We start from the raw sequence: 27392 nt of genomic DNA, 5'->3' as shown, positions 1-27392 counted from the left end.
TCCATCCAATAACGTCCATCTCCATCTATCTAATCCATCTCTATCCATCCATCCTACAATAACACATCTCCATCTATCTAATCCATCTCTAACCATCCATCCAACAATAACACATCTCCATCCATCCAATAACGTCCATCTCCATCTATCTAATCTACCTTTATCCATCCATCCAACAATAACACATCTCCATCCATCCAATAATGTTTATCTCCATCTATCTAATCCATCTTTATCCATCCATCCAACAATAACACATCTCCATCTATCTAATCCATCTTTATCCATCCATCCAACAATAGCACATCTCCATCCATCCAATACCGTCCATCTCCATCTATCTAATCCATCTCTATCCATCCATCCAACAATAACACATCTCCATCCATCCAATAACGTCCATCTCCATCTATCTAATCCATCTCTATCCATCCATCCTACAATAACACATCTCCATCCATCCAATAATGTCCATCTCCATCTATCTAATCCATCTCTATCCATCCATCCTACAATAACACATCTCCATCTATCTAATCCATCTTTACCCATCCATCCAACAATAACACATCTCCATCCATCCAATATTGTCCATCTCCATCTATCTAATCCATCTCTATCCATCCATCCAACAATAACACATCTCCATCTATCTAATCCATCTTTATCCATCCATCCAACAATAACACATCTCCATCCATCCAATAACGTCCATCTCCATCTATCTAATCCATCTCTATCCATCCATCCTACAATAACACATCTCCATGTATCTAATCCATCTTTACCCATCCATCCAACAATAACACATCTCCATCCATCCAATAATGTCTATCTCCATCTATCTAATCCATCTCTATCCATCCATCCAACAATAACACATCTCCATCCATCCAATAATGTCCATCTCCATCTATCTAATCCATCTCTATCCATTCATCCTACAATAACACATCTCCATCTATCTAATCCATCTCTATCCATCCATCCTACAATAACACATCTCCATCTATCTAATCCATCTTTATCCATCCATCCAACAATAACACATCTCCATCCATCCAATAACGTCCATCTCCATCTATCTAATCCATCTCTATCCATCCATCCAACAATAACACATCTCCATCTATCTAATCCATCTCTATCCATCCATCCAACAATAACACATCTCCATCCATCCAATAATGTCCATCTCCATCTATCTAATCCATCTCTATCCATCCATCCAACAATAACGTGCATCTCCATCTATCTAATCCATCTTTATCCATCCATCCAACAATAACACATCTCCATCCATCCAATAATGTCCATCTCCATCTATCTAATCCATCTTTATCCATCCATCCAACAATAACACATCTCCATCCATCCAATAACGTCCATCTCCATCTATCTAATCCATCTCTATCCATCCATCCTACAATAACACATCTCCATCCATCCAATAACGTCCATCTCCATCTATCTAATCCATCTCTATCCATCCATCCTACAATAACACATCTCCATCCATCCAATAATGTCCATCTCCATCTATCTAATCCATCTCTATCCATCCATCCTACAATAACACATCTCCATCTATCTAATCCATCTCTATCCATCCATCCTACAATATCACATCTCCATCCATCCAATAACGTCCATCTCCATCTATCTAATCCATCTCTATCCATCCATCCTACAATAACACATCTCCATCCATCCAATAATGTCCATCTCCATCTATCTAATCCATCTCTATCCATCCATCCTACAATAACACATCTCCATCCATCCAATAACGTCCATCTCCATCTATCTAATCCATCTCTATCCATCCATCCTACAATAACACATCTCCATCCATCCTATAACGTCCATCTCCATCTATCTAATCCATCTCTATCCATTCATCCTACAATAACACATCTCCATCCATCCAATAACGTCCATCTCCATCTATCTAATCCATCTCTATCCATCCATCCTACAATAACACATCTCCATCCATCCAATAACGTCCATCTCCATCTATCTAATCCATCTCTATCCATCCATCCTACAATAACACATCTCCATCCATCCAATAACGTCCATCTCCATCTATCTAATCCATCTTTATCCATCCATCCTACAATAACACATCTTCATCTATCTAATCCATCTTTATCCATCCATCCTACAATAACACATCTCCACACATCCAATAATGTCCATCTCCATCTATCTAATCCATCTCTATCCATCCATCCTACAATAACACATCTCCATCTATCTAATCCATCTCTATCCATCCATCCAACAATAACACATCTCCATCCATCCTATAACGTCCATCTCCATCTATCTAATCCATCTCTATCCATCCATCCTACAATAACACATCTCCATCTATCTTATCCATCTCTATCCATCCATCCTACAATAACACATCTCCATCCATCCAATAATGTCCATCTCCATCTATCTAATCCATCTCTATCCATCCATCCTACAATAACACATCTCCATCCATCCTATAACGTCCATCTCCATCTATCTAATCCATCTCTATCCATCCATCCTACAATAACACATCTCCATCTATCTAATCCATCTCTATCCATCCATCCTACAATAACACATCTCCATCTATCTAATCCATCTCCACACATCCAACAATAACACATCTCCATCCATCATCCATCAGTGTTTCTCCATCCTGGTTCCTGATGTTCTCTGTGGTTGGTTGTGTGTGCAGCCTCAGTTCCCGGAGTCGGAGGTGAAGCCCTATCCTGATTGGGTGTTCTCCATCTGTGTGCTCCTGTCCGTCCTGCCGGTCATCTCCATCCCCGCCGTGGCTCTGTACCAGCTCATCAGACGCCACGCCCGCTCACGCTCACGCCCACTCACACGCCCGGCCAACCCGTACATCAACTCCACCTACCAACACGAGGCCTAGAGACCGAACACGCCGGGTCACCGAACACTGCAGCACTATTTATTATCATGTGTGATAAAGTATCGTCAGGGTATCGTGATATTAGAGTGAGTATCGGTTCACACCTCTGTTCTTTACCTTATTATCATGTGTAATAAAGTATCGTCAGGGTATCGTGATATTAGAGTGAGTATCGGTTCACACCTCTGTTCTTTACCTTATTATCATGTGTAATAAAGTATCGTCAGGGTATCGTGATATTAGAGTGAGTATCGGTTCATACCGCTGTTCTCTTACCTTATTATCATGTGTGATAAAGTATCGTCAGGGTATCGTGATATTAGAGTGAGTATCGGTTCACACCTCTGTTCTTTACCTTATTATCATGTGTAATAAAGTATCGTCAGGGTATCGTGATATTAGAGTGAGTATCGGTTCACACCTCTGTTCTTTACCTTATTATCATGTGTAATAAAGTATCGTCAGGGTATCGTGATATTAGAGTGAGTATCGGTTCATACCTCTGTTCTTTACCTTATTATCATGTGTAATAAAGTATCGTCAGGGTATCGTGATATTAGAGTGAGTATCGGTTCATACCTCTGTTCTTTACCTTATTATCATGTGTCAAAGTATCGTCAGGGTATCGTGATATTAGAGTGAGTATCGCTTCACACCTCTGTTCTCTTACCTTATTATCATGTGTCATAAAGTATCGTCAGGGTATCGTGATATTAGAGTGAGTATCGCTTCACACCTCTGTTCTTTACCTTATTATCATGTGTCATAAAGTATCGTCAGGGTATCGTGATATTAGAGTGAGTATCGCTTCACACCTCTGTTCTCTTACCTTATTATCATGTGTCATAAAGTATCGTCAGGGTATCGTGATATTAGAGTGAGTATCGCTTCACACCTCTGTTCTTTACCTTATTATCATGTGTCATAAAGTATCGTCAGGGTATCGTGATATTAGAGTGAGTATCGCTTCACACCTCTGTTCTCTTACCTTATTATCATGTGTCATAAAGTATCGTCAGGGTATCGTGATATTAGAGTGAGTATCGCTTCACACCTCTGTTCTCTTACCTTATTATCATGTGTCATAAAGTATCGTCAGGGTATCGTGATATTAGAGTGAGTATCGCTTCACACCTCTGTTCTCTTACCTTATTATCATGTGTAATAAAGTATCGTCAGGGTATCGTGATATTAGAGTGAGTATCGCTTCACACCTCTGTTCTTTACCTTATTATCATGTGTCATAAAGTATCGTCAGGGTATCGTGATATTAGAGTGAGTATCGCTTCACACCTCTGTTCTCTTACCTTATTATCATGTGTCATAAAGTATCGTCAGGGTATCGTGATATTAGAGTGAGTATCGGTTCATACCTCTGTTCTCTTACCTTATTATCATGTGTGATAAAGTATCGTCAGGGTATCGTGATATTAGAGTGAGTATCGGTTCATACCGCTGTTCTCTTACCTTATTATCATGTGTGATAAAGTATCGTCAGGGTATCGTGATATTAGAGTGAGTATCGGTTCATACCTCTGTTCTTTACCTTATTATCATGTGTGATAAAGTATCGTCAGGGTATCGTGATATTAGAGTGAGTATCGGTTCATACCTCTGTTCTTTACCTTATTATCATGTGTCATAAAGTATCGTCAGGGTATCGTGATATTAGAGTGAGTATCGCTTCACACCTCTGTTCTCTTACCTTATTATCATGTGTCATAAAGTATCGTCAGGGTATCGTGATATTAGAGTGAGTATCGCTTCACACCTCTGTTCTCTTACCTTATTATCATGTGTCATAAAGTATCGTCAGGGTATCGTGATATTAGAGTGAGTATCGCTTCACACCTCTGTTCTCTTACCTTATTATCATGTGTCATAAAGTATCGTCAGGGTATCGTGATATTAGAGTGAGTATCGCTTCACACCTCTGTTCTCTTACCTTATTATCATGTGTCATAAAGTATCGTCAGGGTATCGTGATATTAGAGTGAGTATCACTTCACACCTCTGTTCTCTTACCTTATTATCATGTGTCATAAAGTATCGTCAGGGTATCGTGATATTAGAGTGAGTATCGCTTCACACCTCTGTTCTCTTACCTTATTATCATGTGTCATAAAGTATCGTCAGGGTATCGTGATATTAGAGTGAGTATCGCTTCACACCTCTGTTCTCTTACCTTATTATCATGTGTCATAAAGTATCGTCAGGGTATCGTGATATTAGAGTGAGTATCGCTTCACACCTCTGTTCTCTTACCTTATTATCATGTGTCATAAAGTATCGTCAGGGTATCGTGATATTAGAGTGAGTATCGCTTCACACCTCTGTTCTCTTACCTTATTATCATGTGTCATAAAGTATCGTCAGGGTATCGTGATATTAGAGTGAGTATCGGTTCATACCTCTGTTCTCTTACCTTATTATCATGTGTGATAAAGTATCGTCAGGGTATCGTGATATTAGAGTGAGTATCGGTTCATACCGCTGTTCTCTTACCTTATTATCATGTGTGATAAAGTATCGTCAGGGTATCGTGATATTAGAGTGAGTATCGGTTCATACCTCTGTTCTTTACCTTATTATCATGTGTGATAAAGTATCGTCAGGGTATCGTGATATTAGAGTGAGTATCGGTTCATACCTCTGTTCTTTACCTTATTATCATGTGTCATAAAGTATCGTCAGGGTATCGTGATATTAGAGTGAGTATCGCTTCACACCTCTGTTCTCTTACCTTATTATCATGTGTCATAAAGTATCGTCAGGGTATCGTGATATTAGAGTGAGTATCGCTTCACACCTCTGTTCTCTTACCTTATTATCATGTGTCATAAAGTATCGTCAGGGTATCGTGATATTAGAGTGAGTATCGCTTCACACCTCTGTTCTCTTACCTTATTATCATGTGTCATAAAGTATCGTCAGGGTATCGTGATATTAGAGTGAGTATCACTTCACACCTCTGTTCTCTTACCTTATTATCATGTGTCATAAAGTATCGTCAGGGTATCGTGATATTAGAGTGAGTATCGCTTCACACCTCTGTTCTCTTACCTTATTATCATGTGTCATAAAGTATCGTCAGGGTATCGTGATATTAGAGTGAGTATCGCTTCACACCTCTGTTCTCTTACCTTATTATCATGTGTCATAAAGTATCGTCAGGGTATCGTGATATTAGAGTGAGTATCGCTTCACACCTCTGTTCTTTACCTTATTATCATGTGTTTTACTCCATTAATCACATAAATAAAACAGTATAAACCATGTTTATGTACCGCTGGTCTGGCTCCACATGTACTACACGGCCAAAAGTATGTGGACACCTCGCTGTTTAATGACTTCAACTCTGTTAAGTTTAGTGTCCTGCATAGAGCCTTTATTTCAAGCCATTTCAAGAGTAGCTAACAGGCGTATGGGCTGGTGTCCACATACTTTTGGCCACATAACCCCCCCCTCCCCCTTCCTCCAAAAAATACGTTCCTTATACACACACATGCAATTAATAATCAGGTTTAATTAAGCTGGACACGCCCAGCACTGAAGAATCCAAACATCAGCACAAGACGTTAACAAGCAGCACATCAGTCTGGGACAAGAGTTATCATCTCCAAACGGAATATACAGAGCAGGAACGACAGCCTTCCCTAAACTGTTGGAGCAACTTAGCCATATAGTGTAAACCTACTGAACAAGACGTTAACAAGCAGCACATCAGTCTGGGACTCCACCGAACCACAGCGAGAGCAAAGATCTGGAACGACGGTCTTCCCTAAACTGTTGGAGTAACTTCGCCATATAAGTGAATGTATGTCTGAGGTGGGGGGCGGGGCAGGTTCAGGTGCGTATGCTTCTGAAATCCGGAGGAACTCTGGGCGTGGCCGCCTGGAACACCCTGGCCAGCCGGAAGCCACGGAGCGCGCTCAGTAGACGCCTCTTACCTGGAGAGAAGAAGGTGAACGTCATGGTACGAACACTCATCCACGGTTCATTCATTAAGTCTGCTGGCCAAAAGTATGTGGACACCCGCCGATCGAGACAAGAGAACATGTTCAAGTGTGCACAAGAAGATCCGAGTAAGAAATCGATGGAAATAGCCTACTGCGAAGCATGGTGGTGGTAGTTCTAGGCTCAGTTCTGCTGTGGCGTCCACATAGTTTTGACCCAGCAGATTTGAAGGAGTTCTGGAAGGTTCCTCACGTTTGTGGATGGGACGGAGGAGGCGCTGATAGGCGGGGCCGTGGCGTCTCAGGACCGCCTCGAAAGCCAGACAGCACAGGAGCTCGAGGGCCTCACGCTGCAACGTCTCAGCCGCCACGCCTACACACAGAGGGGAACACCGGCGCATTCACACTGTTAACTGTAGGAACTCAGAGCTGAGCATCTGTTAGACTCCGCCCCTGGCATCTTTCAGGAGGCTTCAGACCTCCTACTCTAGATTCTGAACCTGAGTCTGGTACAGTGTGTGTGTGTGTGTGTGTGTGTGTGTGTGTGTGTGTGTGTGTGTGGTACCTGGATTACTATGGCTGATGTTCTTGTTGATGATCTTTACCATGCTCCAGATGATCTTCAGAAAAAAGCCAGGGTTGGTCCAGACACCCTGTCCTAATGGTAAACTCCTCACACACACGTGAAACCTAAACACACACACACACACACCCCAACACTACAGGTCAGGCGGCTGTGGTCCATTCTGGAACGTTCTTGAAGTGAGTCCATAATGGACATGTATTCATCAACATCTCTAATGTGTGTCCAAGCTCCCCTTAATCACACCTCAACCAGCTGGAAGGAGCTGCAGGGAGGTGACTCCCATCAGGCACCAGTGACGCCAATGAAACTCAAACCCAGGTCTCCCCAGGTCTTCATAAGATTCTTTGATGTATTTTTGTTCTTAATGAAAGATGCTTCCAGGTCATCCAGGTCATGAAGGTCTCAAGTGCTAGATGTAGGTTCTTGAAGACGTTCCACCTCTCATCTGAAAAGCTTCTTCAGTTCTACAAGCCGATGGGAGTCCAAGGTCTTGAACCTGTAGTAGGGTCGTCACTTTGGAGGTGGTGCTCAGAGTGGTTGACCAAGGATCACATGATGGGGTTAAACCGCCTAGGAACGCTTTGACAGTTGGCGTCAAGTACTAAACATTCAATTCTGAAGTGATCTTTGCTGCACCCTAACCCTGGATGGGGCGGAAAGGGGGTGGAAGACACCGGTAATGAGGAACAACTGTCACTGCTGGACTGAGATTAGTCCACCAACCAAAAATATCCAGCCAACAGAAGATGAGCGACTCGAACAGCAGCAATAGATGAGCGATCGTCTCTGACTTTACATCTACAAGGTGGACCGACTAGGTAGGAGCGTCTAATAGAGTGGACAGTGAGTGGACACGGTGTTTAAAAACTCCAGCAGCACTGCTGTGTCTGATCCACTTATACCAGCACGACATACACTAACACACCACCACCATGTCAGTGTCACTGCAGTGCTGAGAATCATCCACCACCTAAATGATACCTGCTCTGTGGGGGTCCTGACCATTGAAGAACAGGGTGAAAGGTGGGTAACAAGGCATGTAGAGAAACAGATGGACTACAGTCAGTAATTGTAGAACTACAAAGTGCTTCTATATGGTAAGTGGAGCTGATCAAATGGATAGTGAGGTGGTTTTAATGTTATGACTAATTGGTATATATACAGGGGTTGTACAAAATAACTGAAACACCTGTCATTTTAGTGTGGGAGGTTTCATGGCTAAATTGGACCAGTCTGGTGGCCAATCTTCATTAATTGCACATTGCACCAGTAAGAGCAGAGTGTGAAGGTTCAATTAGCAGGGTAAGAGCACAGTTTTGCTCAAAATATTGCAATGCACACAACATTATGGGTGACATACCAGAGTTCAAAAGAGGACAAATTGTTGGTGCACGTCTTGCTGGTGCATCTGTGACCAAGACAGCAAGTCTTTGTGATGTATCAAGAGCCACGGTATCCAGGGTAATGTCAGCATACCACCAAGAAGGACAAACCACATCCAACAGGATTAACTGTGGACGCAAGAGGAAGCTGTCTGAAAGGGATGTTCGGGTGCTAACCCGGATTGTATCCAAAAAACATAAAACCACGGCTGCCCAAATCACGGCAGAATTAAATGTGCACCTCAACTCTCCTGTTTCCACCAGAACTGTCCGTCGGGAGCTCCACAGGGTCAATATACACGGCCGGGCTGCTATAGCCAAACCTTTGGTCACTCGTGCCGATGCCAAACGTCGGTTTCAATGGTGCAAGGAGCGCAAATCTTGGGCTGTGGACAATGTGAAACATATATTGTTCTCTGATGAGTCCACCTTTACTGTTTTCCCCACATCCGGGAGAGTTACGGTGTGGAGAAGCCCCAAAGAAGCGTACCACCCAGACTGTTGCATGCCCAGAGTGAAGCATGGGGGTGGATCAGTGATGGTTTGGGCTGCCATATCATGGCATTCCCTTGGCCCGATACTTGTGCTAGATGGGCGCGTCACTGCCGAGGACTACCGAACCATTCTGGAGGACCATGTGCATCCAATGGCGGTGCCGTGTATCAGGATGACAATGCACCAATACACACAGCAAGACTGGTGAAAGATTGGTTTGATGAACATGAACGTGAAGTTGAACATCTCCCATGGCCTGCACAGTCACCAGATCTAAATATTATTGAGCCACTTTGGGGTGTTTTGGAGAAGCGAGTCAGGAAACGTTTTCCTCCACCAGCATCACGTAGTGACCTGGCCACTATCCTGCAAGAAGAATGGCTTAAAATCCCTCTGACCACTGTGCAGGACTTGTATATGTCATTTCCAAGACGAATTGACGCTGTATTGGCCGCAAAAGGAGGCCCTACACCATACTAATAAATTATTGTGGTCTAAAACCAGGTGTTTCAGTTATTTTGTCCAACCCCTGTATATATACACACTATTAGACGTTTTTTTTAATGCAGTTTCAGCTTCTGTCCACCAGAGGGCGCCGTTAGCTCAGTAATTATTCACATCTTCTCTTTTAAATCCTCCACATTCGTTCTGCTGGAGGTTCTGCTATCAAAACACACCGAGCCAAAATATTATGGCCACCTCACCTCACACAGAATTTGATGCTGTAACAGACTCCAAAACAGTTGGGACGGAGACAGAATGAGAGTGGAAAGTTGATGGAATGTTGGAGTTCCAGTGTTTGGTACCAGGTGAGGGAAGCATGATCGGGTATAAAAGGATCCACCTGGATCAGGATCGGTCTGTATGAGCGATGACGGGGCGTGGCTCACCACCGTGTTCCAAACTTCATCAGAGAATCAATCAATTTAGAAATATGTCAGGTTGTTCACCGTCTACCGTACATGATATTGTGGAAAGATTCTTGTTTTCCTTGCATTATTTTGAATGTAAAATGTCCCAAATTTTCTTGGAAACATGGTTTTTATTACAATGTGCACTAGTTTTATTAAGTTTCATGTTTAATTAGCACATTATTTACCCTGATCAGGGCTGCGGTGGGTCCGGTTACACCCATAAACACAAACATACCCAATCCTGACTGTCTGGACGCCCGGCCGGCTGATATCAGAGCTCAAATCTCAGTGAAACAAACCCCTGTGCTACCCAGAGCCCCTTATTGAGATTAAATAAAGTAAAAAAAAGAGGCGTCCATATAATTTTGGAGCCGTGTGTGTGTGGTACCTCATGGCCTGGAGCAGAAGGATCTTGTAGATGTTTGTGTAGACTGCTTCAATAGAGTTCAACTAAACACAGAGAGGAGAAACACCTTCATTCTATTGAGTCCAAAAGTATCTGGACGCCCCTCCTAACTATTAAGCTCATGCGCTTTCAGCCCGGCCCTGGATGGGCTAAACTGGAACTTTGACTGTAAGCCTGGTCATAAGTATGTGGACGCTGAACACTGACCATACATAGGGATATATATGCCCCCACCCAACAATCCCTTGCAGCAATTACAGCCTTCACTCTTGGACTTTGGAAGGTGCTTATGGGAATCTGGGCACATTTAGTCATTTTTTTTATATTTCCCAGTTTAGTCATACCCAATTCCTGATTGCACAACCACAGATCTAACAGCACACATGCCCCCTGCAACACATATCCACTCTGCGCCGCTTCTCATCACCTGCCAGTGTTGGTTTCCCACAAAGCTCCACAAAAACGCCCAAAAACGCCCCCTTCCCCATGGTATCATTACCAGGATCTGAGCATACCACTGAAGTTCCTCCACACCAAACTCATCTCAACAAACCTGAACTCAGTGATTAGAAGGGGTGTCCACATACTTTTGACCATATTCGATAATGAAATAATAAAAGTGGTCCGATACAGCAGGTGTGTTTGTTTATATCTCACACGAAGGTCCAGAAGGATGGCGTCACACTTCAGCCTGAGGATCATCAGCAGCTTGTTCCTCATGAACATGGCCGGTGAGTGGGTGGAGCCAAGTGTCAGGCTGTAACGCAGTGATTGGCCGGCATATCTGAAGGTCAAAGGTGAAGGTAAATTGTTTAGTAAATTGTCAAAGGGTGCAGAAAGAGGGAGACTCAAAAAGAGAAAGTCCAGGAATAAGGAGCTCTAGATGAAGTCCAGACAAAGGAAGACCAGAGGACAGCAAGTCCAGGAACAAGGGAGAACCTTGTTAGAAAATCTAGAAATAATGAGACTCGGAGGAAGACCAGAAGGCAGCAGGACCAGGAAATGGGGAGATCCAGAAGTAAAAGTGTCTACAAAGAGGAAGAACCAGAAAACAGAAAGTCTAGGAAGAGGGAGATCTAGAAAGTCCAGGGAAGGATCCAAAAGTCAGTAAATCCAAGAATAAAGAGAGCCTCCAGAAAGCAGAAACTCTTAGGAACAGGAACATGCAGAAGTCAGAAAGAGGAACACCAGAAAGCAGCAGGTCAAGGAAGAGATCCAAAAGTCAGTAAATCCAAGAATAAGGAGAATCAGAAAGAGGAAACTCTGGAAACAGGAAGATCCAGAGATAGAGAAAAAGAAAGTCCAGGAATAGATAGCTCTAGAAGGCAGAAAGTCGAGAGAGATAGACATGACGTTCTGAAGAATCTAAAAAGTCCAAGGAGATATCCAAAAGTCAGTAAATCCAAGAATAAAGAGATCAAGAAAGCAGAAACTTTGGGAAGAGGAAGATCCAGAAGTAGGAAACTCCACGATTTGGGAGATTTAAAAGCAGAAGGTCCAGGAATCAGGAGCTCCAGAAGACAGAGAATTCAAGAAAAAAGAAACCCAGAGCTCAGAAAGTCCAGAATGAGAAAGATCCCGAAAACAGAATGACCAAAAATAGGGAGATTTAAAAGAGATAGTCCAGGAAGAGGGAGCTCTAGAAAGTCAATAGAGATAGACATTCAGAAGTCCAAAAGTCCAGGAAAAGTCAGTAAATCCAGAAGGCAGAAAGTATAAAGAGATAGACATACAGAAGTCAGAAAGTCCAGAAAGAGGAACACCAAAACGGATCCAAAAGTAAGTAAATCCAAGAATAAGGAGAATCAGAAAGTAGGAAAGTCCAGGTGTTGGGAGATTCAAAAGCAAAAAGTCCAGGAATTAGGAGCTCCAGAAGTCAGAAAGTCCAGGAAGAGAAAGATCCAGAAAACAGAAAGACCAAAATAGGAAGATTTAAAAAGAGAAAGTCCAGGAATAAGGAGCTCTAAAAGACAGAAAGTCGAGAGAGATAGAAATTCAGAAGTCAGAAAGTCTAAAAAAAAAAGAAAAACCAGAAGGCAGCAGAACTAGAAAGAGATCTGAATCAGCAAATTTAAGAATCAGAAGATCCAGAAAGCAAAAACTCTGGGAAACAGAAAATCCAGAAGTCAGAATGCCTAGGAAGAGGGAGCTTCAAAAGCAGAAAGTCCAAGAAAAAGAAGATCCAGAGAGCAGCAATTCTAGACAGAGTGATATTCAGAAACAGAAAGATTCAAAAAGAAAAAGTCCAGGAATAAGGAGCTCTAGAAGGCAGAAACTAGTGAGAAAAAAATTAATGAGATCCAGAAAGTCCAGAAATAGGGAGATTTGTATAGAAAAAGCAGAAACTCTGGAAAGAGGAAGATCCAGAAAACAGAAAGTCCAATAGTGAGATTCAGAAGGTAAAAGTCAGGATGTCCAGGAAGAAGGAGATACAGAAAGACCAGAAATAGGGAGATTTGAAGAGAGAAAGTCCAGGAATAAAGAGCTCTAGAGGGCAGAAAGTCCAGAAATAATGAGACACAGAAGTCAGAAAGTCCAAAAAGAGGAAGACCAGAGGGCAACAGGTCCAGGAAGAGGAAGATCTATAAGTCAGAAAGGTCCAGGAGAACATCTCTGAGTAAGAGTCAGTACAGTTAGTGATGGAGTAACGCTCTATACCCAGAGTAATCGTTGTAGACGTGGAGTGAGCACGTATCGATCAGTAATCCACACCAGGGGAACAAGCAGTGCCCCGGAAACTCACTCATCTCCGGAACCTCCAACTCCTCACCCACCGGGAAGTTCACCGCCACCTTCTGAGGGTTAATCACACAGCCGTACTCAGGAACCCCCGCCATCAACGTCCTGGCACAGGAACACAACGGGAACACAACAGGAACAGGGCTAGCTTAGTGGGTGAGGTACTGGACTAGACATAAGAAGGTTGCTGGTGCCACTGTTGGACAACTGAGCAAGACCATCAATCTAAGCCATGAACTCTTCACCTCTAGAGGAACTTTAATATTACGGACCCTCATGTGTACCAAATAGCTGGTTTGGTGGACCAGTGATTATTCTACTGCTCAGGGGTCCAGGCTGTGTGTTCTTTAGACCAAGTGACTGCAAACTTACTTGAGGAAGTGCATAGCTTTACTCAGCCTGGGAGTGATGAGCAGGAAATCATCTACCAACCTCATCAGACACCTACAGACACACATGAGAGCATCTGCTGGGTCAAAAATACACGGACAGTACTTCACTACATGTTTCTCAGCTCTTTGATAGCCACCGACAGCTTCTGGAACATCCCTGGTTGGATCTTCAACTTCTGGTCATTGTGGACAAGTAAACTTCCCTGAAGATCCAGGCGATCAGCAAGCAACAAACGTCCATCACTCAGGAAGGAAGGAACTCATAAAGGAAGGAAGGTACTTCACTACATGTTCCTCAGCTCTTTGATAGCCACCGACAGCCAGCTTCTGAAACAACCCTGGTTGGATCTTCAACCTTTTACTTGGTGGAACTGTTGGTTTTCTAGGTCTAGGGCATGATACTACCACCACCAAGCTTCACAGTAGGTACTTCTGGTCATTGTGGACAAAAAAAACTCTCCTGAAGATCCAGGTGATCAGCAAGCGACAAACGTCCATCAAGCTTTGTGGTCAAGGTGCTGATTTTAGAGCTGGAGCTTCTTTTCTTCAAACAGTGATGCTCGAAGAAGCTTGATTGACCGCGGACAGGGTCAGTTATTTTCCTGCAGCCTTCTATCCAACCATCCGAGCAAAATAACCCAGAGCAGGATGATAGTCTCGGTTTTCTTCTCGACCTTGGCAAAGAGACAGCAGTTCCATTACTTTGTACTTATAGACAATGGAACCTTGACCAATAGAAGTTTGGCTTTTTGGGATTTGAACACCTTGTGTTGTAAGACAGGCAAACTACCCCTATTTAAATGGACACAAAGAAGCAACCAACTATATTTGGAGGAATTAAGAGGCTGTCTAGATATTTTTTACCCAGCTGATCTTCAGAACACCAACAATGATGGTAGATCATCACAACCCTGGTGAGAAGATAATGCTCAGCAGATGTTACAGCTCTTACCCTCCTTTCTCGGTGACATTCTGCAGCACTCGGTTCTCCATGTGTCCATAACACAGGTTACACAGCATGGTGGAGACGGCCGAACCCTGAGGAACACCACACACCTGCCGGAACACCCTACAACCAACGTACAGACAAAGAGCAACCAAAAATGATTATCCCACACCCACATCACCCTGGTGAAAAAGTAATCACCCACTTTACCACTGGTTACTCAATCAACCAGTTCAAGGTCAATGAGCAGATCTAAGCTTCATGAAGGAAGGAAGGAAGGGACTCAGAAAAGAAATCAGGAACTCAGGAAGGAACTCAGGAATGAACTCACAAACTCAGGAAGGAAGGAATTCAGGAAGGAAATAACTTAGGAAGGAAAGAACTCAGGAAGGAAATAACTTAGGAAGGAAAGAACTCAGGAAGGAACTCACAAACTCAGGAAGGAAAGAAGGAAGGAACTCAGGAAGGAAATAACTTAGGAAGGAAAGAACTCAGGAAGGAACTCACAAACTCAGGAAGGAAAGAAGGAAGGAACTCAGGAAGGAAATAACTTAGGAAGGAAAGAACTCAGGAAGGAACTCACAAACTCAGGAAGGAAAGAAGGAAGGAACTCAGGAAGGAAATAACTTAGGAAGGAAAGAACTCAGGAAGGAACTCACAAACTCAGGAAGGAAGGAAGGAACTCAGGAAGGAAATAACTTAGGAAGAAAAGAACTCAGGAAGGAAGGAAGGAAGGAAGGAAGGAACTCAGAAAGGAAATAACTTAGGAAGGAACTTAGGAAGGAAATAACTTAGGAAGGAACTTAGGAAGGAACTCAGGAAGGAACTCACGAACTCAGGAAGGAAGGAAGGAAGGATCTCAGGAAGGAAATAACTTAAGAAGAAAAGAACTCAGGAAGGAACTCACGAACTCAGGAAGGAAGGAAGGAACTCAGGAAGGAAATAACTTAAGAAGAAAAGAACTCAGGAAGGAACTCACGAACTCAGGAAGGAAGGAAGGAACTCAGGAAGGAAATAACTTAGGAAGAAAAGAACTCAGGAAGAAACTCACAAACTCAGGAAGGAAGGAAGAAACTCAAGAAGGAAATAACTTAGGAAGGAAGGAAGGAACTCAGAAAGGAAATAACTTAGGAAGGAACTCACACACTCAGGAAGGACGGAAAGGAAGGAAGGAAATAACTTAGGAAGGAAAGAACTCAGGAAGGAAAGAACTCACGAACTCACAAAGGAAGGAAGGAAGGAAGGAAGGAAGGAAGGAAGGAAGGAAGGAAGGAAGGAAGGAAGGAAGGAAGGAAGGAAGGAAGGAAGGAACGAACCTCTAGAGGAACTTTAATATTATGGATCCTCCAGTGTACCCAACAGCTGGTTTGGTGGATCATTGATTCAGGAAGGAACTCAGAAAGGAAAGAAGAAAGGAACTCACAAACTCAGGAAGGAACCCAGAAAGGAAGAAAATAAGGAACTCAAGAAGAAAGGAACTCAGGAACTCAGAAAGGAACTTAGGAAAGAACCCCGGAAGGAAGGAACTCAGGAACTCAGAAAGGAACTCTGGAAAGAAGGAAGGAACTCTTGAAGGAACTCATGAAGGAACTCAGAAAGAAAGAAAATATAGAACTCAGGAAAGAAGGAACTCATAAAGGAACTCATAAACTCAGGAAGGAACTCAGGAAGGAAGAAAATAAAGAACTCAGGAAAGAAGGAACTGAGAGAACTCATGAACTCAGAAAGGAACTCAAGAAGAAAATCATGAAGGAAGAGAGGAGCTCATGATGGAACTCAGAAAGGACCTTAGAAAGGAACTCAGGAAGGAACTCAGGAAGGAAGAAAATAAAGAACTCAGGAAAGAAGGAACTGAGAGAACTCATGAACTCAGAAAGGAACTCAAGAAGAAAATCATGAAGGAAGAGAGGAGCTCATGATGGAACTCAGAAAGGACCTTAGAAAGGAACTCAGGAAGGAACTCAGGAAGGAAGAAAATAAAGAACTCAGGAAAGAAGGAAATAAGGAACCCATGAAGGAACTCAGGAAGGAACTCAACACTGGGTGCAAATACTTTTCCACACAGCTGTATGGTGTTTACTAACTGAGGTGCGATGGACGTACTTCTGACCGTAGTGAATGACGTAACTGTTGAGCATCTCCCTGAAGAACTGAAACACGTCTGAACCCTTCACCTCCACCGAGAGCTGGAAATGACACCAAGAAACCATCACAATGTGCTCCTCACGTTAACTCATCTCATTCAGAGTTCTGTGGTTCTCGTACCTTCTCCACCAGAAGAGAGTCATGGAGCTTCCCCAGGTTCTGCTCCTCCATCACGAAGCCCTTCATGTTCAACAGCTCAAAGGCTTCAGCCTGAACGGAGTCACAAACAAACGAGCGTACTGGAACTACATCTACCCAGGGTTCACATACTTGTGCATACAGCTGAATTCCAGGGGGTGTGTACCTTGGTGCAGAAGTGCTTCCTGATGGTTTGTGATGAGTCCATACACACTCTAGCATAGTGTCTCAGGGAGAATCGGTTCTCCTCCATCGGCTTAAGAACATCATACACCACCTCCAGAAGCTTGGAGTGAGGGAGACTGTCGTACGCCCCGCTCACGTCCACCTGCAGAACATGAGAGAACATTAGATCATCTGGACCATGGTGCAACAAACAGGGATACATAAAAGTCTGTTCTCCGGTCTAACCCTATGGTCCAACTTTCTGCCTGACCCTTTAATCCAATCTCCTGCCTGACCTTTAGGTCCATTCTGATTTTGAAACAAATTCGATCGATATATATGACGTCAGTGCGTGATGACGTGCGCCACAGGCACGAAGCCAGTGCTCAGCGTTACCGCTCTGATTACACTCCACTACAACACGGTGGATATTAGCGGCTAAATGAGTTCAACAGCTGTGAGTGAACGAGCATCCACAGTCAGGGACGGAGCCAGGGCCGCTTTGCCGGTGTTACTTTTTTGCGGAAGCATTTCTGCACGCAGGTGTTCGCACAGGGACGCAATTCAACAGCGCACCTCAAGCAAGTAGTTCTCCACCAACACAATTACACAAGAAGTACTACTGAGAACTAATACCACTTAGTACTAATACTACTTAGTAGTTGTGGCGCGCTACGAGTAAAGGCACCAACGGCCTCTCTGCGTGTTCCAGTGTTGCCAGATTGGGCGGGTTTCCTCCTAATTGGGCGGGTTTTTTTTTTTAAAACAATTTAATAGCATTTGAATAACACTTCTATTTAAAAGAAAATATTCAGTTTTAAGAAGCCCCAACATTGTAGAAGGTTATTAAAAGTAAAGTCCATTTTCAATGCTGATTTGGCTTAATAGTGCTGGTCAGTCTGTATCATATTCTTGAAAGAAAATTAAAATTTGTTTTCCATGCATTCACACTGGCATGTTCTGGGGTTCAGATGAGTCTCATCAGTACACACAAGTATGCAGTCAAATTATCAAGTATTGCAAAGGAATATCTTTGAAATTCTTCCTCGTAATGTTAAGGTTATAGGCTATATTTTAGTTTTTCACTTGTCAGGGAAAATGAGAAAAAATAAAAAGCTTATTATGCTAGGCTTGATGTAATTCTACATGACACTCACTGCCTGTATAGGTAAATGTGTGAGTGACCAAAACACTACTAGATCAACAGCAACTTGCCACATACAAAAATAAGGTATCAGACAGTTTCTGTGCCACTCCTGTGTGAGCAATGGTCTCAGTCTGGCCACCACTATGAAAATTGTCTGGCTCCGCCACTGTCCACAGTTGAAAAAGAAGCAGATGAAATAGCTGATAAGAGAGGAAGGACTAATTCAGTCGTGTATTCAGCTTGTATTTCTTGCCAGAAATCAGAAAAGAGGTTTGCAGGTACAGCCATCCAATTTTGTGGCAGTTTTTCTGACATTTGTATTATTCATATCGATATCGGAATTATATCGTATCGACCGAAATTAGGAGTTATATCGTCATATAAATTTTAGCCATATCGTCTAGCCCTAGCCTGACCCTTCGATCCCTTCTCCTGCCTGATCTTTCATTCCAATCTTCTGCCTGACCTCTTGGTTTATTCTCCTGCCTGACCCTACAGTCCTATCCCTACAGTTCAATCTACTGCTTGACCCTTTGGATCCATTCTGAGCACCGTACCAGCACCAGACCCCTAGATACCAATTCCTGGACCCACTCACCCCTCACACTCACTGATTTTTACCTCGTACCTTCACAAAGTAGAGTGGAGTGTGGGAGTGTGTGATGGATCTCAGCACTCGGTAGATGTCCTGCCGTCCCCACACGGTGGACCCCAGCAGAGTCGGACGCTCTCGGACACACACACTCAGGACGTTCTGGAGGTCTCGTACCGAACTCTGGAACTGTAAATGCAACGAATCATCCAAGCAGCTGTGGGTTAGGGGCCTCGTTTAGGGGCCCAACAGTGGTAGCTTGGCCATGGCAGGTTTGAAAATGAAACGTTACCTGCAGAGCAGCTCCGGTGCTGATCGAGCGTGTGATTGGCCGCATGCCGTTAGTTTTTGGGATGAATCGAATGCGGGACGTGACCGAGTTTTTTGGCAGTGATGCCACCTCTGTAGGGGTCAGCTCCTTCCACTGACCCTTCGACAGATGCTCCCTAAAAATGATGCACAATAAAAGTGACCTTACTGACCTTACACCATAAACAATGTTCCAGAGAACGGACCCAGGTTTATGGGGGACTTGAAGGGGAATCCAGTCAGCAATATAAACATCAAAACCAGAAAAATCATTGTATTTTAACCAGAGATGTTCACAAGTCACAGAATACGAGTCAGAGTCAAGTCACGAGTCTTTAGACTAGAGTCAGTCAAGTCACGAGTAAACACCTTACTGTCACTGCTGGACTGAGAATAGTCCACCAACCAAAAATATCCAGCCAACAGCGCCCCGTGGGCAGCGTCCTGTGACCACTGATGAAGGTCTAGAAGATGAGCGACTCAAACAGCAGCAATAGATGAGCGATCGTCTCTGACTTTACATCTACAAGGTGGACCGACTAGGTAGGAGTGTCTAATAGAATGGACAGTGAGTGGACACAGTATTTAAAAACTCCAGCAGCGCTGCTGTGTCTGATCCACTCATACCAGCACAACACACACTAACACACCACCACCATGTCAGTGTCACTGCAGTGCTGAGAATCATCCACCACTAAATAATACCTGCTCTGTGGGGGTCCTGTGGGGGTCCTGACCATTGAAGAACAGCATGAAAGGGGGCTAACAAAGCATGTAGAGAAACAGATGGACTACAGTCAGTAATTGTAGAACTACAAAGTGCTTCTATATGGTAAGTGGAGCTGATAAAATGGACAGTGAGTGTAGAAACAAGGAGGTGGTTTTAATGTTATGGATGATCGGTGTATAACCTAATGGACAGCACATTACCTGAAAGCCAGGTCTTGTAGTTTGGTCCAGATGTGACGTCTGTAGAACCTCAACGCGTGTTTATGGCCGACGCTTTCGGTGACATAAAAACAGGCTTTGACCAAACCGACGACAAAGTCGTTCAGCATCCAGAGCAGGAACTGAGCAAAGATCCACTCTCTGTAGCGCCGCTCACTGGGACAAGAACCTGTGGAAGACACCAGCCATTAAGGATGGTTGCTACTGGAGTTTGTAAGTGCTGAGCCCTACCAGAGGGACGGTTTGTACACAAGATGAGGTTTGGGGTACAGCAGAAAACTCCTCACAGACCTCACAGACATTTCATGGACTTGTACAGACGTGTATAGACACACTTACGTTTTTTATTCCCGAGCCAGACGCAGTCGCTCACTTTCATCCTCCACATCACTTGACCCAGAGAGACCTTCTCAAACTTCCCTAGACGCAGGAAGTGCTTAACACTCGACAGGAAGCGCAACATGTTGTCCCTGGAACCCCAGAGTTCCTCTGGAACGACGAACCGTAGGCACTCCCGTACGAACAGGTACACCCTATAGGACGAGCAGTGGGAGGCCAGAAGAGATGCGGTGCTTCCGGTGGCGCCGCCTGAGGCACACTTCTGAGACAGGAAGTGAGTGTAGCGACATTTCCTGTGACGCTCCAGGAGCCGGGTGAAGACGGGAACCATGGTGAAGAATCGCTGGGGTAACTTGCGCTTATTTGGATTGCAGGCATCATCTGGGAGACGGAAAACCTTCCTTACGAGGTCGGACCCTTGAGTCGGTCCCTGAAGGTTCCGGTTCAGTAGGAAGCCCTTCATACCACGGCCACCGTACATCATGCTGAGCACGCTGATAAAGCAGTGAGAGGGATGAGATGGGGGTTGGTCACTCGGTTTCCAACTGGAGATGCCTTGCTTGTGGGGGGAGCTTAGTCGATCAGGTACAGCACCCTCAGAACTTTGTGGATTTGCTTTGTCCTTCACAACATCTAAAGTTCCTGAATGTTTCTCCTGCCCTGTGACGTCCAAGCGCCTCTGTTTGGCAGGATGAACCCTCTCCACTTCCTCTCGTTTTCGTTTCTTCCCACCCTCCACACCTCGGTCTTTGTTCTGCCTTGTCTTGCTCACGGCGATTCTCTGATTCTTTTCGGATTTGAGACCCGAGTCAAGGAAGAACCCGGACCAGGTGTGGACCACAAGTAGATCATACACAGGAACTCCGCATAACTGGACTAGACAGGTAGGGGGCGCAACAGTGAACACGCTACACTGACTCAGAAGGTGCTGAGTGAGGTCCGTGCCCAGTCGCTGGTTGATTTTGGCCCACGCCTCGCTGCCGCTGATGAAGGCGGCGCTCTGAGAAACGGTGCCATGGAACTTGAAGGAGTCCAAGTCGGCACGGCTGGAGATGGAGCGATAGCCGAAACTGAGGACGTTCCTCTTCTTCTTCATCTTCATACGGTTCAAGACGAACGCTAGAACCTCGGGCAGAGTGCCCAGCTAAAGAAAGAGAAAGTATTTGGTAACAAGAAACACCTGTACAGAGCTGAGTGTAGGTGGTGCAGGTGTGTGTAGTACCTGTACAGAGCTGGGTGTAGGTGTGTGTAGTACCTGTACAGAGCTGGGTGTAGGTGGTGCAGGTGTGTGTAGTACCTGTACAGAGCTGGGTGTAGGTGTGTGTAGTACCTGTACAGAGCTGGGTGTAGGTGGTGCAGGTGTGTGTAGTACCTGTACAGAGCTGGGTGTAGGTGGTGTAGGTGTGTGTAGTACCTGTACAGAGCTGGGTGTAGGTGGTGCAGGTGTGTGTAGTACCTGTACAGAGCTGGGTGTAGGTGTGTGTAGTACCTGTACAGAGCTGGGTGTAGGTGGTGCAGGTGTGTGTAGTACCTGTACAGAGCTGGGTGTAGGTGGTGTAGGTGTGTGTAGTACCTGTACAGAGCTGGGTGTAGGTGGTGCAGGTGTGTGTAGTACCTGTACAGAGCTGGGTGTAGGTGTGTGTAGTACCTGTACAGAGCTGGGTGTAGGTGGTGTAGGTGTGTGTAGTACCTGTACAGAGCTGGGTGTAGGTGTGTGTAGTACCTGTACAGAGCTGGGTGTAGGTGGTGCAGGTGTGTGTAGTACCTGTACAGAGCTGGGTGTAGGTGGTGTAGGTGTGTGTAGTACCTATACAGAGCTGGGTGTAGGTGGTGCAGGTGTGTGTAGTACCTGTACAGAGCTGGGTGTAGGTGTGTGTAGTACCTGTACAAAGCTGGGTGTAGGTGGTGCAGGTGTGTGTAGTACCTGTACAGAGCTGGGTGTAGGTGTGTGTAGTACCTGTACAGAGCTGGGTGTAGGTGGTGTAGGTGTGTGTAGTACCTGTACAGAGCTGGGTGTAGGTGGTGTAGGTGTGTGTAGTACCTGTACAGAGCTGAGTGTAGGTGGTGCAGGTGTGTGTAGTACCTGTACAGAGCTGGGTGTAGGTGGTGCAGGTGTCTGTAGTACCTGTACAGAGCTGGGTGTAGGTGGTATAGGTGTGTGTAGTACCTGTACAGAGCTGGGTGTAGGTGGTGCAGGTGTATGTAGTACCTGTACAGAGCTGGGTGTAGGTGGTGCAGGTGTGTGTAGTACCTGTACAGAGCTGGGTGTAGGTGGTGCAGGTGTGTGTAGTAGCTGTACAGAGCTGGGTGTAGGTGGTGTAGGTGTGTGTAGTACCTGTACAGAGCTGGGTGTAGGTGGTGTAGGTGTGTGTAGTACTTGTATAGAGCTGGGTGTGGGTGGTGTAGGTGTGTGTAGTACCTGTACAGAGCTGGGTGTAGGTGGTGTAGGTGTGTGTAGTACCTGTACAGAGCTGGGTGTAGGTGGTGTAGGTGTGTGTAGTACCTGTACAGAGCTGGGTGTAGGTGGTGCAGGTGTATGTAGTACCTGTACAGAGCTGAGTGTAGGTGGTGCAGGTGAGTGTAGTACCTGTACAGAGCTGGGTGTAGGTGGTGTAGGTGTGTGTAGTACCTGTACAGAGCTGGGTGTAGGTGGTGTAGGTGTGTGTAGTACCTATACAGAGCTGGGTGTAGGTGGTGCAGGTGTATGTAGTACCTGTACAGAGCTGAGTGTAGGTGGTGCAGGTGAGTGTAGTACCTGTACAGAGCTGGGTGTAGGTGGTGTAGGTGTGTGTAGTACCTGTACAGAGCTGGGTGTAGGTGGTGTAGGTGTGTGTAGTACCTGTACAGAGCTGGGTGTAGGTGTATGTAGTACCTGTACAGAGCTGGGTGTAGGTGGTGCAGGTGTGTGTAGTACCTGTACAGAGCTGGGTGTAGGTGGTGCAGGTGTATGTAGTACCTGTACAGAGCTGGGTGTAGGTGGTGCAGGTGTGTGTAGTACCTGTACAGAGCTGGGTGTAGGTGGTGCAGGTGTGTGTAGTACCTGTACAAAGCTGGGTGTAGGTGGTGTAGGTGTGTGTAGTACCTGTAACGAGCTGGGTGTAGGTGGTGTAGGTGTATGTAGTACTTGTACAGAGCTGGGTGTGGGTGGTGCAGGTGTATGTAGTACCTGTACAGAGCTGGGTGTAGGTGGTGTAGGTGTGTGTAGTACCTGTACAGAGCTGGGTGTAGGTGGTGCAGGTGTGTGTAGTACCTGTACAGAGCTGGGTGTAGGTGGTGCAGGTGTGTGTAGTACCTGTACAGAGCTGGGTGTAGGTGGTGTAGGTGTATGTAGTACATGTACAGAGCTGGGTGTAGGTGGTGCAGGTGTGTGTAGTACCTGTACAGAGCTGGGTGTAGGTGGTGTAGGTGTGTGTAGTACCTGTACAGAGCTGGGTGTAGGTGGTGCAGGTGTATGTAGTACCTGTACAGAGCTGGGTGTAGGTGGTGCAGGTGTGTGTAGTACCTGTACAGAGCTGGGTGTAGGTGGTGCAGGTGTATGTAGTACCTGTACAGAGCTGGGTGTAGGTGGTGTAGGTGTGTGTAGTACCTGTATAGAGCTGGGTGTGGGTGGTGTAGGTGTGTGTAGTACCTGTACAGAGCTGGGTGTAGGTGGTGTAGGTGTGTGTAGTACCTGTACAGAGCTGGGTGTAGGTGGTGTAGGTGTGTGTAGTACCTGTACAGAGCTGGGTGTAGGTGGTGTAGGTGTGTGTAGTACCTGTACAGAGCTGGATGTAGGTGGTGCAGGTGTATGTAGTACCTGTACAGAGCTGGGTGTAGGTGGTGTAGGTGTGTGTGTAGTACCTGTACAGAGCTGGGTGTAGGTGGTGCAGGTGTATGTAGTACCTGTACAGAGCTGAGTGTAGGTGGTGCAGGTGTGTGTAGTACCTGTACAGAGCTGGGTGTAGGTGTGTGTAGTACCTGTACAGAGCTGGGTGTAGGTGGTGCAGGTGTGTGTAGTACCTGTACAGAGCTGGGTGTAGGTGTGTGTTGTACCTGTACAGAGCTGGGTGTAGGTGGTGCAGGTGTGTGTAGTACCTGTACAGAGCTGGGTGTAGGTGGTGCAGGTGTGTGTAGTACCTGTACAGAGCTGGGTGTAGGTGTGTGTAGTACCTGTACAGAGCTGGGTGTAGGTGGTGTAGGTGTGTGTAGTACCTGTACAGAGCTGGGTGTAGGTGGTGTAGGTGTGTGTAGTACCTGTACAGAGCTGGGTGTAGGTGGTGCAGGTGTATGTAGTACCTGTACAGAGCTGAGTGTAGGTGGTGCAGGTGAGTGTAGTACCTGTACAGAGCTGGGTGTAGGTGGTGTAGGTGTGTGTAGTACCTGTACAGAGCTGGGTGTAGGTGGTGTAGGTGTGTGTAGTACCTGTACAGAGCTGGGTGTAGGTGGTGCAGGTGTATGTAGTACCTGTACAGAGCTGGGTGTAGGTGGTGCAGGTGTGTGTAGTACCTGTACAGAGCTGGGTGTAGGTGGTGCAGGTGTGTGTAGTACCTGTACAAAGCTGGGTGTAGGTGGTGTAGGTGTGTGTAGTACCTGTAACGAGCTGGGTGTAGGTGGTGTAGGTGTATGTAGTACTTGTACAGAGCTGGGTGTGGGTGGTGCAGGTGTATGTAGTACCTGTACAGAGCTGGGTGTAGGTGGTGTAGGTGTGTGTAGTACCTGTACAGAGCTGGGTGTAGGTGGTGCAGGTGTGTGTAGTACCTGTACAGAGCTGGGTGTAGGTGGTGCAGGTGTGTGTAGTACCTGTACAGAGCTGGGTGTAGGTGGTGCAGGTGTGTGTAGTACCTGTACAGAGCTGGGTGTAGGTGGTGTAGGTGTATGTAGTACATGTACAGAGCTGGGTGTAGGTGGTGCAGGTGTGTGTAGTACCTGTACAGAGCTGAGTGTAGGTGGTGTAGGTGTGTGTAGTACCTGTACAGAGCTGGGTGTAGGTGGTGCAGGTGTATGTAGTACCTGTACAGAGCTGGGTGTAGGTGGTGCAGGTGTGTGTAGTACCTGTACAGAGCTGGGTGTAGGTGGTGCAGGTGTATGTAGTACCTGTACAGAGCTGGGTGTAGGTGGTGTAGGTGTGTGTGTAGTACCTGTACAGAGCTGGATGTAGGTGGTGCAGGTGTGTGTAGCACCTGTACAGAGCTGGGTGTAGGTGGTGCAGGTGTGTGTAGTACCTGTACAGAGCTGGGTGTAGGTGGTGCAGGTGTATGTAGTACCTGTACAGAGCTGGGTGTAGGTGGTGTAGGTGTGTGTAGTACCTGTATAGAGCTGGGTGTGGGTGGTGTAGGTGTGTGTAGTACCTGTACAGAGCTGGGTGTAGGTGGTGTAGGTGTGTGTAGTACCTGTACAGAGCTGGGTGTAGGTGGTGTAGGTGTGTGTAGTACCTGTACAGAGCTGGGTGTAGGTGGTGTAGGTGTGTGTAGTACCTGTACAGAGCTGGATGTAGGTGGTGCAGGTGTATGTAGTACCTGTACAGAGCTGGGTGTAGGTGGTGTAGGTGTGTGTGTAGTACCTGTACAGAGCTGGGTGTAGGTGGTGCAGGTGTATGTAGTACCTGTACAGAGCTGAGTGTAGGTGGTGCAGGTGTGTGTAGTACCTGTACAGAGCTGGGTGTAGGTGTGTGTAGTACCTGTACAGAGCTGGGTGTAGGTGGTGCAGGTGTGTGTAGTACCTGTACAGAGCTGGGTGTAGGTGTGTGTAGTACCTGTACAGAGCTGGGTGTAGGTGGTGCAGGTGTGTGTAGTACCTGTACAGAGCTGGGTGTAGGTGGTGCAGGTGTGTGTAGTACCTGTACAGAGCTGGGTGTAGGTGTGTGTAGTACCTGTACAGAGCTGGGTGTAGGTGGTGCAGGTGTGTGTAGTACCTGTACAGAGCTGGGTGTAGGTGGTGCAGGTGTATGTAGTACCTGTACAGAGCTGGGTGTAGGTGGTGCAGGTGTGTGTAGTACCTGTACAGAGCTGGGTGTAGGTGGTGTAGGTGTGTGTAGTACCTGTACAGAGCTGGGTGTAGGTGGTGTAGGTGTGTGTAGTACCTGTACAGAGCTGGGTGTAGGTGGTGTAGGTGTGTGTAGTACCTGTACAGAGCTGGGTGTAGGTGGTGCAGGTGTGTGTAGTACCTGTACAGAGCTGGGTGTAGGTGGTGCAGGTGTGTGTAGTACCTGTACAGAGCTGGGTGTAGGTGTGTGTAGTACCTGTACAGAGCTGGGTGTAGGTGGTGCAGGTGTGTGTAGTACCTGTACAGAGCTGAGTGTAGGTGGTGCAGGTGTGTGTAGTACCTGTACAGAGCTGGGTGTAGGTGTGTGTAGTACCTGTACAGAGCTGGGTGTAGGTGGTGCAGGTGTGTGTAGTACCTGTACAGAGCTGGATGTAAGTGGTGCAGGTGTGTGTAGTACCTGTACAGAGCTGGATGTAGGTGGTGCAGGTGTATCTGTACACACTATGAGTCCCCGGATGAGAGAAGTGAATCTGATTGGATCAGACGGTTGCAGTAGAGCAGGTTCGGTTCCATCAGTGAAGTGTACAGTGTGGATATAATCCTCTAAGCCCTGCACCTGAGTGTAGAGCCGCTTCAGCAGCGCTACAACCCGGGAGAAGTCATTATGATCACACATTATCATCTACTCTAGCTTCATTATGATCACACATTATTATCTACTCTAGCTTCATTATAAACGCGGGTTATTCATAATAATATAATAATAATATAATTATTATTATAAACGCGGGTTTGTGTTTACATCCACTTGAACCGTTACACAGCCGCCGTTTTCCCGCCCTGCTCCACCAATCATGAACAGGCTTTCACTTTTAAAACACAAATAAGCGATGTGATTGGACG

At 45.7% G+C, this 27392-nt stretch overlaps 2 protein-coding genes across 2 annotated transcripts in view; one reads left to right on the top strand and one right to left on the bottom strand.

Annotated features, from left to right (window-relative positions):
• slc6a18 (solute carrier family 6 member 18) overlaps positions 1-3108 on the top strand; it is a 41137-nt gene extending 38029 nt beyond the window's left edge. The window contains exon 12 of the mRNA XM_063015439.1: positions 2729-3108. Coding sequence (XP_062871509.1) covers positions 2729-2929 — 201 coding nt within the window. The 3' untranslated portion in view covers positions 2930-3108. The remainder of the gene's footprint in view (positions 1-2728) is intronic.
• Positions 3109-6435: 3327 nt separating this feature from the next.
• tert (telomerase reverse transcriptase) lies at positions 6436-27165 on the bottom strand. The gene is made up of 16 exons (XM_062999306.1): positions 26947-27165; positions 20529-21672; positions 20172-20358; positions 19225-19378; positions 18969-19121; positions 17195-17356; positions 17011-17100; positions 16849-16931; positions 14752-14868; positions 13780-13851; positions 13327-13512; positions 11326-11452; positions 10651-10712; positions 7451-7575; positions 7139-7258; positions 6436-6879 (listed from the first exon to the last, which is right to left on the bottom strand). The coding sequence occupies exons 1-16, from the start codon at positions 27163-27165 to the stop codon at positions 6776-6778; spliced, it is 3105 nt and encodes a 1034-aa protein (XP_062855376.1). The 3' UTR covers positions 6436-6775.
• Positions 27166-27392: the final 227 nt, after the last annotated feature.

This window comes from Trichomycterus rosablanca, chromosome 1 (assembly GCF_030014385.1).
Source record: "Trichomycterus rosablanca isolate fTriRos1 chromosome 1, fTriRos1.hap1, whole genome shotgun sequence".
Classification (NCBI taxonomy): Eukaryota; Metazoa; Chordata; class Actinopteri; order Siluriformes; family Trichomycteridae; genus Trichomycterus; species Trichomycterus rosablanca.
Note: the sequence above shows the minus strand (reverse complement) of the source record. Positions and strands in the feature narration are given on the sequence as shown.

Excerpts from the sequence above, each read along its gene's own strand:
- tert (XM_062999306.1), bottom strand. The coding sequence starts at position 27,165 with ATGTGTGATCATAATGACTTCTCCCGGGTTGTAGCGCTGCTGAAGCGG. Across the intron at positions 20,359-20,528 it reads CTGGCTCGGGAATAAAAAAC|GTTCTTGTCCCAGTGAGCGG; the intron begins GTAAGTGTGTCT and ends TGTCTTCCACAG. Across the intron at positions 19,122-19,224 it reads GCACCGGAGCTGCTCTGCAG|TTCCAGAGTTCGGTACGAGA; the intron begins GTAACGTTTCAT and ends TTGCATTTACAG.